Raw genomic sequence first — 12,900 nt, forward strand, 5'->3', positions numbered from 1 at the left:
ACGCGAACTCACGAGCTCTGGCATGGGAGTCGGACTCTCTAACCAGAAGGCTAAAACCCAGGGCTCTGGCCTTGTGACCAGAGAATCCTTTTGATCTGTTCGGAATGAGGTTTACTAACTACAGCTGCACAGCGACACCTGCTGGCCTCCGTTACACTCACCCCCCTAAACTCACTCCCATCCGGGTCACGGCACCATTGTAGCGGCTGCACTCTACGTTGTGTTGTTATGACTCCGCCCATTCGCTCCCCTCGGGACGCAAACTCACGAGCTCCGGCATGGGAGTCGGACTCTCTAACCAGAAGGCTAAAACCCAGGGATCTGGTCTTGTGACCAGAGAATCCTTTTGAGCTGTTGGGAGTGAGGTTTACTAACTACATCTGCACAGCGACACCTGCTGGCCTCTGTTACACTCACCCCCCTAAACTCACTCCCATCCAGGTCACGGCACCATTGTAGCGGCTGCACTCTACGTTGTGTTGTTATGACTCCGCCCATTCGCTCCCCTCGGGACGCAAACTCACGAGCTCCGGCATGGGAGTCGGACTCTCTAACCAGAAGGCTAAAACCCAGGGATCTGGCCTTGTGACCAGAGAATCCTTTTGAGCTGTTGGGAGTGAGGTTTACTAACTACATCTGCACAGCGACACCTGCTGGCCTCCGTTACATTGATCCATATTGACTTGATAGCAGGGGTGTTACGAGGCATAACGCTGTACTGGGGCACAGGCTTCCTACTGCATATCCCCCTCCTCCCACACACACACACACACACACACACACACACACACACACACACACACACACACACACACACACACACACACACACACACACACACACACACACTGCCCAGCCCCACTGCTTCTTTTACCAAAACTAATACTTGAGATATTAATGAGTGTAGGAACATATTTATTTTAACAAACATGAACATTTTCAGCATGGCAACAAAAGCATATAAGTCATAACAAACAATGGCAAGTCAGAACTTTCTTCACACACATTCCAAAGTAATGGTTTTATTACCTAGTTTTCAAGGTATAGTTCAAGTGATAGTTCAACTCAATCTGAACTGTTTGTTTATTTTTTTAGCATTAAAAAATGAAGCCTGTCTTGTCCCATTGTGCACCTCAGCCAAGTGTGGAGCCGTCTCAACACACTGAATGACCTTACACAACTACAGCTTTTTGACTGGGATTGTTAATGCTATCTGAATGACCTGTGTTAGCGTTGGGAACATGATGTTATCCATCAAGTTGAAAACACACTGCATATCCTTGATTGCAAGGCTTTCTTTTTTGGAGGTTAGATAGTTTTTGGACACTAAAACCTCCTCTGATTTCAGACCAACAGCTGCTGGTCCGCACCCGACATTAGTGTCCCTTGATTGAGAGAGTAACGACATGATGGGTCGTAACTCTCTCGATCAAAGGACTCTAAGGGAAAGCTGCATGTGTGGAGTTGCAGCCCAGTCTCACGTTTTTTTTTTTCGTTGGGAGTTCACCTGCAGCTCATGCACAGCGACACGCACTGACATATACAGAATGTGCGCATGAGCTATATCCTCTATTTGGAGTTAATACTCTTGCAACGCATTTCAGAAGGAATATATATCTTTCCCGTCTGAATTATCTGAATTAATGTATGATAAATATTTATTGTTGAAAATTAAACGTAGCTGTTGTGGTTCTGTCAGTGTTGGGATTTTAGTCTCTTGTCTCCTCTTTGTCTTTTTCTCACATCTGTCCCCAGCTCCTATCTACTCTTATTCCTGCACTCATCTCCTTATGTCCTCACAGTTGATCCCAAAGTATCTACTCATATCTTCTTTCAGCTCTTGTCTCCTTGTTAGGTCATCACATCTTGTCTTTTCACCTTTATCCTGTCAAGTAGTAGTCTCTGCCTTTGTCTGTCTATTTCCTTCAGTTTCTAGCAATGTCTGGCTATCTTCTGCCATCTGGTGTTCCCTTTTATTATCTTCAGTTTCAGGTAATATCTGTTTACTGCCATCTGGTGTTCTCTTAAATTCTTTACACATCAGTCTCTAATTAAGTGCACCTGCTTGAGTGTCCACCTGCAACAATTAAGGCTGGCTATTGTGACTCCTGTTTGGCCTTAGTTGTGGGTCCACTGCATGTATGCATTTTTGAATGTTGCTGGTGTTATTGCTGGGTCACTGGAATCCATTTCCTCTTGTGAGTACTCTGAATTCACCCTGCATTTTTGGAAGTCCTGCTTTGGACTGCTATTTCCTAAGTGCTCTCCCTCTTCAACGAGGAGGCTGTTTTCCCCTCAGTTTTCCAGCCTCCTTGCTATTTTTGTATTTTGCATTTATCTTTTACATAAGGAGGAAGTTGATGTTGATTTGGGACATTCTGCGTAGTATGTTGTTTCCCTTTTTTGACTGTGGACTTTATGCTCTCCTTTGGTGAAGAAGATATTCCTCAGAACTGTCACTGTTTTTGAAGACTGCTCAATTGAATTCACCCTTTGATGAAGCTGACTCCTGTGTTGAATTCACCTTGCACCAAAAGACTATTCTTCAGTTTTTATCTTATTGCTGTTCTTGATCTTCTGTCTTCTTGTTTAGCTGACCTGCTATTGGGGTTGAATTTAGTCTGTCCCTATGCCCAACCGTAACAGTAGCATTTGTACTGGTTCACAGCTCATTTATACTGGGGCATGTGCCCCAGTAAAGGGGGTCTGGTCACGCCCCAGCTTCATAGCATCATGCAGTCGCCCATCCAACCAGTCTGCCCGTTCTCCTCTGACATTAACAAGACATTTTCTTCCACACAGCTGCCACTAACTGGATATCTTCTCTTTTTTGGACCATTCTCTCTAAACCCTAGAGATAGTTGTGTCTGAAAATCCCAGTAGATCAGCAGTTTCTGAAATACTCAGACCAGCCTGTTTGGCAACAAGACCATGACACATTCACAGTCCCTTAAATACCCTTTCTTCTCCCTTCTGATGCTCAGCATGAACTTCAGCAAGTCATCTTCACCATGTCTAGTGTAGTTGATCAATGGTATAAATACCAATATATGGACTTGGGCTTTTTGCACAGTCATTGTCACAGTCCACCCACCTGTAGATGGATACCAGCCTTGGCTGGAGAAGTAACCTGCAATGAACTTTCGTCACGTCCAGAGGGAGTTGTACAGTCTAATCCACTTCTTGGTATGGAATCTGGAAAACATACATAAATATATGGAGCATTGCTCGGAGCTCGGTTTTGTTGCACCACACACACACAAAAAAAAAAAAACAGGCTACACCTAAATATTTATACTAGTGTAGCAAGGTGAAGTCCAGATTGAAAAGATGCTCCTGCTAGCTTGGCTAGCCGGAAATTCCCCTTTTGCTGACCTGGTAGAGTTCTAGTCTTCAGTTCGAGCAATCTGGTGTTCGAATCCCACCACCGTCACAGCCACAAAGATAGGTCCTCCGGTCTCAAACTGGCATTGTCGGCAGGATGTGGGTAGTGACAGAACACGCTTAAATGCACCTATGACTTCGGGACAAAGTCAAAAATGGTGGGGAAATATGTAGCAAGGTGAAGTCCAGATTGAAAAGATGTTCCTGCTAGCTTGGCTAGTAGTGAATTCCCCTTTGGCTGACCTGGTAGAGTTCTGGTCTTCAGTTTGAGCAGTCTGATGTTCAAATCCTACCGCCATCCTGGCCACAAAGATAGGTCCTCCGGTCACACTAGCTCATGCCAGTAGCCAAAAAGAAGCATGAAAATTTAAAAAAGACAGCTGACATACATGAAAACGATAGTAGAGACCAAGATAGTGGTGCCAGTGGTGAAGTCAGTTAGCATGCTAGTAGCCATGGCAGTGTACCATTTAATAGCGCATTGCCCGTGGAGATCCACAGGCCCTAGATTGGGTACAGAGGGTAAGGTGGAGTACACCCTGGACAGGACGGCAGTCTGTTGCAGGGCCACACACAAACAAACACATTCACACCCACACACACACACCTACAGACAATTTTTAAAGCTTCCAAAAGTGTTTAGAAAATAGGTAGCTGATATTTTTCAAGGGTAGTAATAAATTATGCAAAGTTTCAATGAGTTGGAATGGTGTGTGTCCAGAATGTTTTTAGAACCTTAGACCTCAACAGTTTTTAGAGGAAGAAGTCAACCATTTTATTTCCTGTTAATTATGGAATTTTTTAAAATGTTAATTTACTGTCTTAATGTATTTATAAATTGTTTAGGTTCTTATTATCCGTATTATTATTATTACTTCTATTTTGTCATTTGGATCAAAATGGAAATTGTTTTCACTTTCTAGTGTCATCCATGTATTTTTAATGTATTTACATTGAACTTACTAAATAAAATCACACATACACAGATGCTGCTTCACTTTTAATATATAGATGATTTACCGCCCTCTGCTGGAATGGCGGTAAACATACCACTGTCCCAGCTTTTTTGAAACGTGTTGCAGGCATCCATTTCAAAATGAGCAAATATTTGCACAAAAACATTAAAGTTGATCAGTTTTAACATTAAATATCTTGTGGTGTATTCAATTGAATATAGGTTGAAGAGGATTTGCAAATCATTGTATTCTCTTTTATTTACATTTTACACAACATCCCAACTTCATTGGAATTGGGGTTGTATTTACTTTGAGAGAGTCTGTAGATGTTGTGTGTATGTGTGTGCGCAGCAGCTGTTTTAACCCCCAATTTAGACGGACTTCTGGCTGAATTTGAATAATATATAATCAGTATTAAGCTTGTAGACTCTCAAATGTCATAAAACTGTCAATCTCTATAAGGAACTTTTAAAAAGAGAATTAATGTTGAATAATCCCTTAATAAAAACAAAACAGCTGACATGCGGGTTAAAACGGCTAAGCTGTTTTAACCCGCATGTCAGCTGTTTATTGACACTTAATGGACTTGGAATGTCTCCGTGATGACACAGATAAAAATATTTATTAGATTTTTCACAGTTACATACAACAGGCTGCTTCTATGGTTCTTGGCTGCAGGTGCACAAAACCTTCTTACAGCTGCTCCTTTTACCATGACTGCATCAAAATGAACAGTTAACCCTTTAAAAAGGAGCCGCCATAACACAACATCACACTTGTGTAAATTTTGGAATTAATCTGTGCCTCAGCTCATTAAAGCGCACACTGGGATGCTTCTAGTAACTACATCATCTGTTGGAAACACTTGAGTACTCACGAGTACTCTGTTTTCAGAAGTCTCCGTAGCTGTTTGTTGTGAATGTCGTATACTTTGAAACCGGTCACGGCAGTGCACAAAGTAATCCCGGTGGATCATCGGATGGTCACTAACAGCCTAAATCTAAATGATGTCAGTGCGACATGTCCTTTCAGTTATCAGAAATAAGCTCATCAATGTGTGCCCAGGGCATTGTTGGTTAGTCTATCAGCTTGTTTACTATAGTCTTTAAATTTGATTGCAGAATGTCTGTTTTTCTGCTGTTGCTCATTTAAGTATTGAACTTTGTGTTTGGATTTTGTGCACTGGATGCTTTGGATGCAGTGACTTTGAAGATGTTCCAATTTCTGCTTTACAGCAGACTGAGAGAAATCCTCACCAAGAAGAATAGAAAACCCATCTGTGTCTCTGCGCTAGGCTGCCAGGGACGATTAATGTCGTCTGCATTAAATACAGCTCCGTGTTGCTCAGGCCGTCCAGCTGTGCTGCAAACGGCCTCAGACTGGCTCAAGGAGTGTCTTTGGAAATGAAGATGAAGAGTTTTTTGTAAGTCAGGAGGAGGTCTGAGGTCTCCTGCTTTCTCCCTACAGCAAGTCAGCTGTATTCATGTAACAGGCCACTGAGCATCACAATCAGTGCACAGGAGCTGCTGCTTTGCTCTTCCACTACATTTGATGCGCCATGCAAACAAATCGTTTGCTTAAAACCAGTGGTGGCTCTAAACCAAGACCTATGAATTCAGTGGTGAAGTTTTTTCTTTTTCTTTCTCTCCCTCAGCACAGTTGTGACATTCAGTATTTTATGAGAAAGACTGTACGACTTTTATTGAAGGAGTTATGTTTCTCTCTTTTTTCCTTGCTCTTAAATAATTACACATTCACGTTTCTAAGGTTCCTGGTTTTATAAATGTCTCTTTAAATGACAATGAGCTGTTGTTTGCCACACCCCCTTTGCCTTCAGATCACGTGGGCAAGTCACAGTGACCTCAGACTGGCAAATGGGTATTTACTTGTGCATTTCCTTGATATACATCCCATAAATCATGCATAAACCTTTGTTTGACTTTGAGGATGTTGAACATGAAATTGCAATAATATTTAACTGTATTTGAAGAATATTAAACTTTGTCTTTGGACTGACTCTGGGACAAGTTCCAGTGGCTGCAAGGAAAGACCGCAAGCCTGGATGCTTTGGAAAGGCACTTTGGGAAGACCAACAGGCCAGTTCTAAGCTTGGGCAGTGTGGTGGTTTCTCTCAAGCTGACATAGGCTTGTTTCCCAGTGGCTATGTTCCTTGTCAACTGGGGGGGGGACCTGTGTGTGTCTGCACCCTTGCAACACATCAGAGTTCCCAAGGGTGGCGCAGGCTTCCTGAAGTTGATGGGTGAGCTGAGATGGTACTACCCACTGTACTGCAAGGTGGATTGAAAATTACTTTGCACAGTGTGAAACAAATAGGTTTTATTTGAAAAGCCCACAATCATAAAATGTCTCCATTCTCGTTTCCACAAGGCAACACCCTCTGTTCCTGAAGAGTGTGCATTGCCACAGTAATAAATAAACATAGAAAATTAACATAGTATGTGAAAATAGAAGAGGGATTTATCAGACAGAATCATGCTCAGACATCACCTGGAAAGATGGAGCTGGGAGAGAGCTGAAAAAAATGATGGGAGTTTTATATCATTTTTGTTATTTTTAACAAATATATATATATTATCTTTAACAGATTTTAAAATTTATAGTAATTTTGCATTTCATAATCCATGGGAAAATACTTTGTCCCCTCTCCTGCTTGAAATTCTGCAGGTATGTGGTTTAATATACTGTTTGGTAGTTTTTTTTTTTTTTAAAGCTACAGTGTGTAGGATTTGGTGTCATCTAGTGGAGAGGTTGTCACATACATACAGTCACATTCATACTTGCACTTCTTTGGTGCCATGCATTTGTGCTTCTTTGCAATCTGATTCTCCATTTCACAAAAAAAAAGCATTCTAAAACTTGTTGGCCTGCATTAGCTAACATGGATTCCTCTTCTTTTTCTTCCTTCAGTTTCCAGCGGCACTGCTTGCAAAAGGCAGAGTAAGTGTGGCCCTTTTGGGCTACTATAGCAACCTGAGGGGCACGCCTCTAAATTCCAGTGTAGCTTTAAGATTTCTGCCTCCTGGGATTCAGGATAATTTCGTGTTTTAATTTTTTTCAGTCAGATTTTCATTCTAATTTTTCTGACCCATAGCCAGATAATGTTTATCCTGGTATTTTTATTTATAATGTTTGAACATCTTTTTAAAAACTGATGGAACTTTGCAAAACAACAGCTAAACCTTTGTTTGTGCACAGCACACCATCTTGGTTTCTTCTTCCACTAATTTCAGAATGACCTTGACTTTATTTGCGCCCACAATTCAAGTTTTAAATAATAATGGGGGGCAGTTTATCTGCAGTTTTCTGAATGACCATTAGATGGCGACGACGAAACTCCACACTCACACCGAGTGGGTCGATCGGGATTCCCATATCAACTACCAGAAGCTGGAGGGAGTACAACTCAAGTCTCGACGAAGGTCTGAACCAGACACCAGATCTGCTGCTCCACTTTGATCGGCGGACCCGCGTGTGTGCGGCCCGCGGTACAGAGCCAAACGGTTCTCGGTGCGTAATTACGCACGGAGACAACGGATCCGCTGTGTTTGTCGGTGTGGAAACAAAGGAAGGGAGGCTGCTGGAGTACAACAACTGACTCGGGAGGAGTGGAGGGAGGAACGGGAGGATCTGGAATCGGAAGTGATTTGTCTTCAGAAGTAACTTGAATCCCGGATTTCGGGGAAAAAAATTGCACCAGTTTGGATACTGAGGAGAGCAGAGAGTTACTGATTGTAATCAGCTCTAAAAACAGACACCAGCCAGATCATCGGAGCATGGGGTAAGTTAGACTCGTGTCTGGGGTTTTTTTTGTGTGTGTTTTTGTTTCGCCTCAGCTCCGACTGTGCGCACTGATTTGCGGCAAAAAGGGAACTTTGTCGCAGTTTTCTTTGCGCGTGGCTGTTTGTGTCTTTGCCATAAATTATTCGCTATATTTGATCGCGCAGAGATCTTCTGTGCGTGAACCTCAAGACTTGACCTAGTTTTCATCTGATGTTCATGTGACCTGATAGAGGTCGAATTCTCATGTTAACGGTTATATGTAATAAAAAAAACACGAGCCGCGATCACACGTGCAGTAATTGCTGTGACTTTTTTTTGCCCCCTCCTCCACTGTAGTGCGCGCACACAGCTCAAGCACGCGCTTAGATGACTTTCAGGCTGATGGTTGTGCACAGACCCACAGTGGTGCCACGCTGCGCTCACACCCATTAGTTGGGATGTGTTTGGCACCTGTGGTCAGCCTCCAGCCGATAAACCAGTTTGGTGACACTTCAAGTTAAAGTGATACCTAAGACCTCTTACATGGCCCCGTGGGCACATTCTTCTCATGGATTTTGCAAATCAACAAGCATCAAGCTGGTTTTTCATGCTCCCCCTTTTCAGAATGTCAGTGAAGAAATGGTGCGTTTTACCATGCAATCAATAAAATATGGAAAGATGTATTTTAATGTTAGTAATCTTTGACGGATGCTTCGATATTTCATATTCTTGGCCAGCTGTCGCGTCTCGAGTTAAAATGGAATCTGCTGTCAGCTTTCATATCAATGATCTTCCACAGGAGTGATGTTCAAAGTTATCCAGAGGTGCCCTCAGTAGAGCAGGAGTCACCAACCTTGGTCCTGGAGGACACCTGTTCTGCATGTTTCCCAACTCCTCCTACAGCTTCCACTGCTAATTAACCAATTCAGTTGTGCTCAGCCAATCAAGAGGTAGAAACACCAGGTTTGACTCATCAGCTGTGACTGCAACAGGTACACATGGAAAACATGCAGGGCAGCTGCTCTCCAGGATGCCCCTGGCACCTCCAGACATTTAATTATATTAACCTTAACTCATTTTCCAAACCTTCAACCTAATGCATGATTAAAAACTAACAAATTGTGCTCCGTGCATTATATAAACAAAAGACAAATGCCCCCAAAACAGGAATGAGAGTTTATGACTCTTGCTGGACAGGGTGGCAGCCCACCACAAGTACCTTCTCAGGTGACACAGATACCCATTTAAAGCTGGGATGCAAATGCATCTGGTGTTGAACTACAGCTTTATATCAGTCTTCCGAATCCTGTCCCACACAGTGACCTGCTCTTGTCTACATTGATTCATTCATTAATTTTCTACCATTTATCTGGATCTGGGTCTTGGTCTGCTTGGCAGCAGACCAAGCAGCTCATCCCCCACTTCCCTATCTTTGGCCATGTCCGTAACTCTTCCCAGGGGATCCCGAGGCATTCCCAAACCAGCTGGAAAATATAATTCTCCGTGTCCTGGGTCTTCCATGGGGCCTCCTCCCAGTTAGCTGTGCCTGGAAGACCTCCCTAGTGAGGTGACTGGGGCGTCCTTCTCAGCTGGCTCCTTTCGATGCAAAGAAGCAGCAGCTCTACTCAGAGTCCCTCCCAGATACTCCCATAAAAAAATATTTTTTTCAGTTTCATTAACTAGGTTTGTCCAGTCAAGTGATGGATGCAGTGAGTCTCCAGTCGTTATGGTGGTGTGACATTTTAACTGCATGTGGGTATTTAAGATATTTCATTGTCTCAGGTCTGTATTGAGTTTTGGCAGATGACATGACTAAAATATTACATTTCTTTGTGTGATGTTAAAAAGTTGATTCTTGTTAAATTCTCTGCAGAATCTATTTATTAGAAATCTTCTTGGTCTATGATATTTTCATTATTTTCCTGTATGTCCACAACTCAAATGCTAAAATTTGTTTGCACATTTTATTTGTAATTATCCACCATCTCTGCTCCGTACATTAGCAGTGACCAAACATAACATTGAAGAATATGTTTTCTGGGGCCTCATTTATAACTGTTGTACAATCCCAATTCCACTGAAGCTGGGACGTTGTGTGAAATATAAATAAAAACAGAATACAATGACTTGCAAATCCTCTTCAACCTATATTCAATTGAATCCACCAAAAAGACAAGATATTTAATGTTAAAACTGATAAACTTTATTGTTTTTGTGCAGATATTTGCTCATTTTGAAATGGATGCCTGCAACACATTAAAAAAAAAAAAAAAAAAAGCTGGGATAGGTGCAACAAAAGACTGGGAAAGTTGGTGAATGCTCAAAGAACACCTGTTTGGAACATTCCACAGGTGAACAGATTAACTGGAAACAGGTGAGTGTCATGAATGGGTATAAAAGGAGCATCCCCAAAAGGCTCAGCCGTTCATAAGCAAAGATGGGGTGATGATCACCACTTTGTGAACAGCTGTGTGAAAAAAATAGTTGAACAGTTTAAGAACAATGTTTCTCAATGTTCAATTGCAAGGAATTTAGGGATTCCATCATCTACAGTCCATAATATAATCAGAAGATTCAGAGAATCTGGAGAACTTTCTGCACGTAAGCAGCAAGGGCAAAAACCAACAACGACCGTAACCTTCTCTCATTTTTAGTTATTTATTAAATTCTCACTGCTGTAATCACACACAAGCATCTCTATTTCTGTTCCAGAAATATTTTCCTTTTCTTGCTCTTCCTCTCACTTGTCATAAGTACACACTTTGGGTGTCACATAGATGGTTGAATATTCATGAGGTGTTTTGCAGACACCATTTGTGGTTGAATATAGGCGGGATATGAGGAAGATTTGCATGCACAGGCTTCAAAGTAGCACGACTTTGATTGCAGGTGTTCGTACATACGGTTTTATTATAAGTCTGATTTTTACCTGAGGCCAAAATATGGCCATTGGGTATTGTGAAGACTTTGCATCCGTCTGCCTGTGCTTAGCATAGGTCCAGTCCTATTACTGCCAGTCTTCAAATTCACAGCGAACATTCTTGGGACATAGATAAGTTCAAAGATGGCTAACCTTGACCTATTTTAAGAGGTCAAAAGGTCACATTCTGTTTCCTATTTTTATGGTCATACGGCCAAGGATATTAGTAGTATATAGTTATTTTCATTAGTTACTTCATCCAAACCATCAACATGTTTATTAGACCCCATTCCTACCAGGCTGCTCAAGGAAGCCCTACCATTATTTAATGCTTCGATCTTAAATATGATCAATCTATCTTTGTTAGTTGGCTATGTACCACAGGCTTTTAAGGTGGCAGTAATTAAACCATTACTTAAAAAGCCATCACTTGACCCAGCTATCTTAGCTAATTATAGGCCAATCTCCAACCTTCCTTTTCTCTCAAAAATTCTTGAAAGGGTAGTTGTAAAACAGCTAACTGATCATCTGCAGAGGAATGGTCTATTTGAAGAGTTTCAGTCAGGTTTTAGAATTCATCATAGTACAGAAACAGCATTAGTTAAGGTTACAAATGATCTTCTTATGGCCTCGGACAGTGGACTCATCTCTGTGCTTGTTCTGTTAGACCTCAGTGCTGCTTTTGATACTGTTGACCATAAAATTTTATTACAGAGATTAGAGCATGCCATAGGTATTAAAGGCACTGCGCTGCGGTGGTTTGAATCATATTTGTCTAATAGATTACAATTTGTTCATGTAAATGGGGAATCTTCTTCACAGACTAAAGTTAATTATGGAGTTCCACAAGGTTCTGTGCTAGGACCAATTTTATTCACTTTATACATGCTTCCCTTAGGCAGTATTATTAGACGGTATTGCTTAAATTTTCATTGTTATGCAGATGATACCCAGCTTTATCTATCCATGAAGCCAGAGGACACACACCAATTAGCTAAACTGCAGGATTGTCTTACAGACATAAAGACATGGATGACCTCTAATTTCCTGCTTTTAAACTCAGATAAAACTGAAGTTATTGTACTTGGCCCCACAAATCTTAGAAACATGGTGTCTAACCAGATCCTTACTCTGGATGGCATTACCCTGACCTCTAGTAATACTGTGAGAAAGCTTGGAGTCATTTTTGATCAGGATATGTCATTCAATGCACATATTAAACAAATATGTAGGACTGCTTTTTTGCATTTACGCAATATCTCTAAAATCAGAAAGGTCTTGTCTCAGAGTGATGCTGAAAAACTAATTCATGCATTTATTTCCTCTAGGCTGGACTATTGTAATTCATTATTATCAGGTTGTCCTAAAAGTTCCCTAAAAAGCCTTCAGTTAATTCAAAATGCTGCAGCTAGAGTACTGACGGGGACTAGGAGAGAGCATATCTCACCCATATTGGCCTCTCTCATTGGCTTCCTGTTAATTCTAGAATAGAATTTAAAATTCTTCTTCTTACTTATAAGGTTTTGAATAATCAGGTCCCATCTTATCTTAGGGACCTCGTAGTACCATATCACCCCAATAGAGCGCTTCGCTCTGACTGCAGGCTTACTTGTAGTTCCTAGGGTTTGTAAGAGTAGAATGGGAGGCAGAGCCTTCAGCTTTCAGGCTCCTCTCCTGTGGAACCAGCTCCCAATTCAGATCAGGGAGACAGACACCCTCTCTACTTTTAAGATTAGGCTTAAAACTTTCCTTTTTGCTAAAGCTTATAGTTAGGGCTGGATCAGGTGACCCTGAACCATCCCTTAGTTATGCTGCTATAGACGTAGACTGCTGGGGGGTTCCCATGATGCACTGTTTCTT

The 12,900-nt window shown here is 41.7% G+C and overlaps 1 protein-coding gene across 4 annotated transcripts in view; it reads left to right on the top strand.

The window, feature by feature from the left end:
• Positions 1–7,697: 7,697 nt before the first annotated feature.
• Positions 7,698–12,900, top strand: part of LOC117518860 (homer protein homolog 3-like) — a 158,825-nt gene continuing 153,622 nt past the window's right edge. For 2 of the 4 annotated variants that reach the window (XM_034180097.1, XM_034180098.1), the window contains exon 1: positions 7,701–8,139. Coding sequence is in view for 1 of the 4 variants with exons in the window: in XM_034180100.1 (XP_034035991.1) it covers positions 8,135–8,139 (5 nt within the window). In the remaining 3 variants the exon portion in view is untranslated. Of the gene's footprint in view, positions 8,140–12,900 lie in introns of all 4 variants that reach the window. The other 2 variants (XM_034180099.1, XM_034180100.1) reach the window with 2 other exon arrangements.

This window comes from Thalassophryne amazonica, chromosome 10 (assembly GCF_902500255.1).
Source record: "Thalassophryne amazonica chromosome 10, fThaAma1.1, whole genome shotgun sequence".
Lineage (NCBI taxonomy): Eukaryota > Metazoa > Chordata > Actinopteri > Batrachoidiformes > Batrachoididae > Thalassophryne > Thalassophryne amazonica.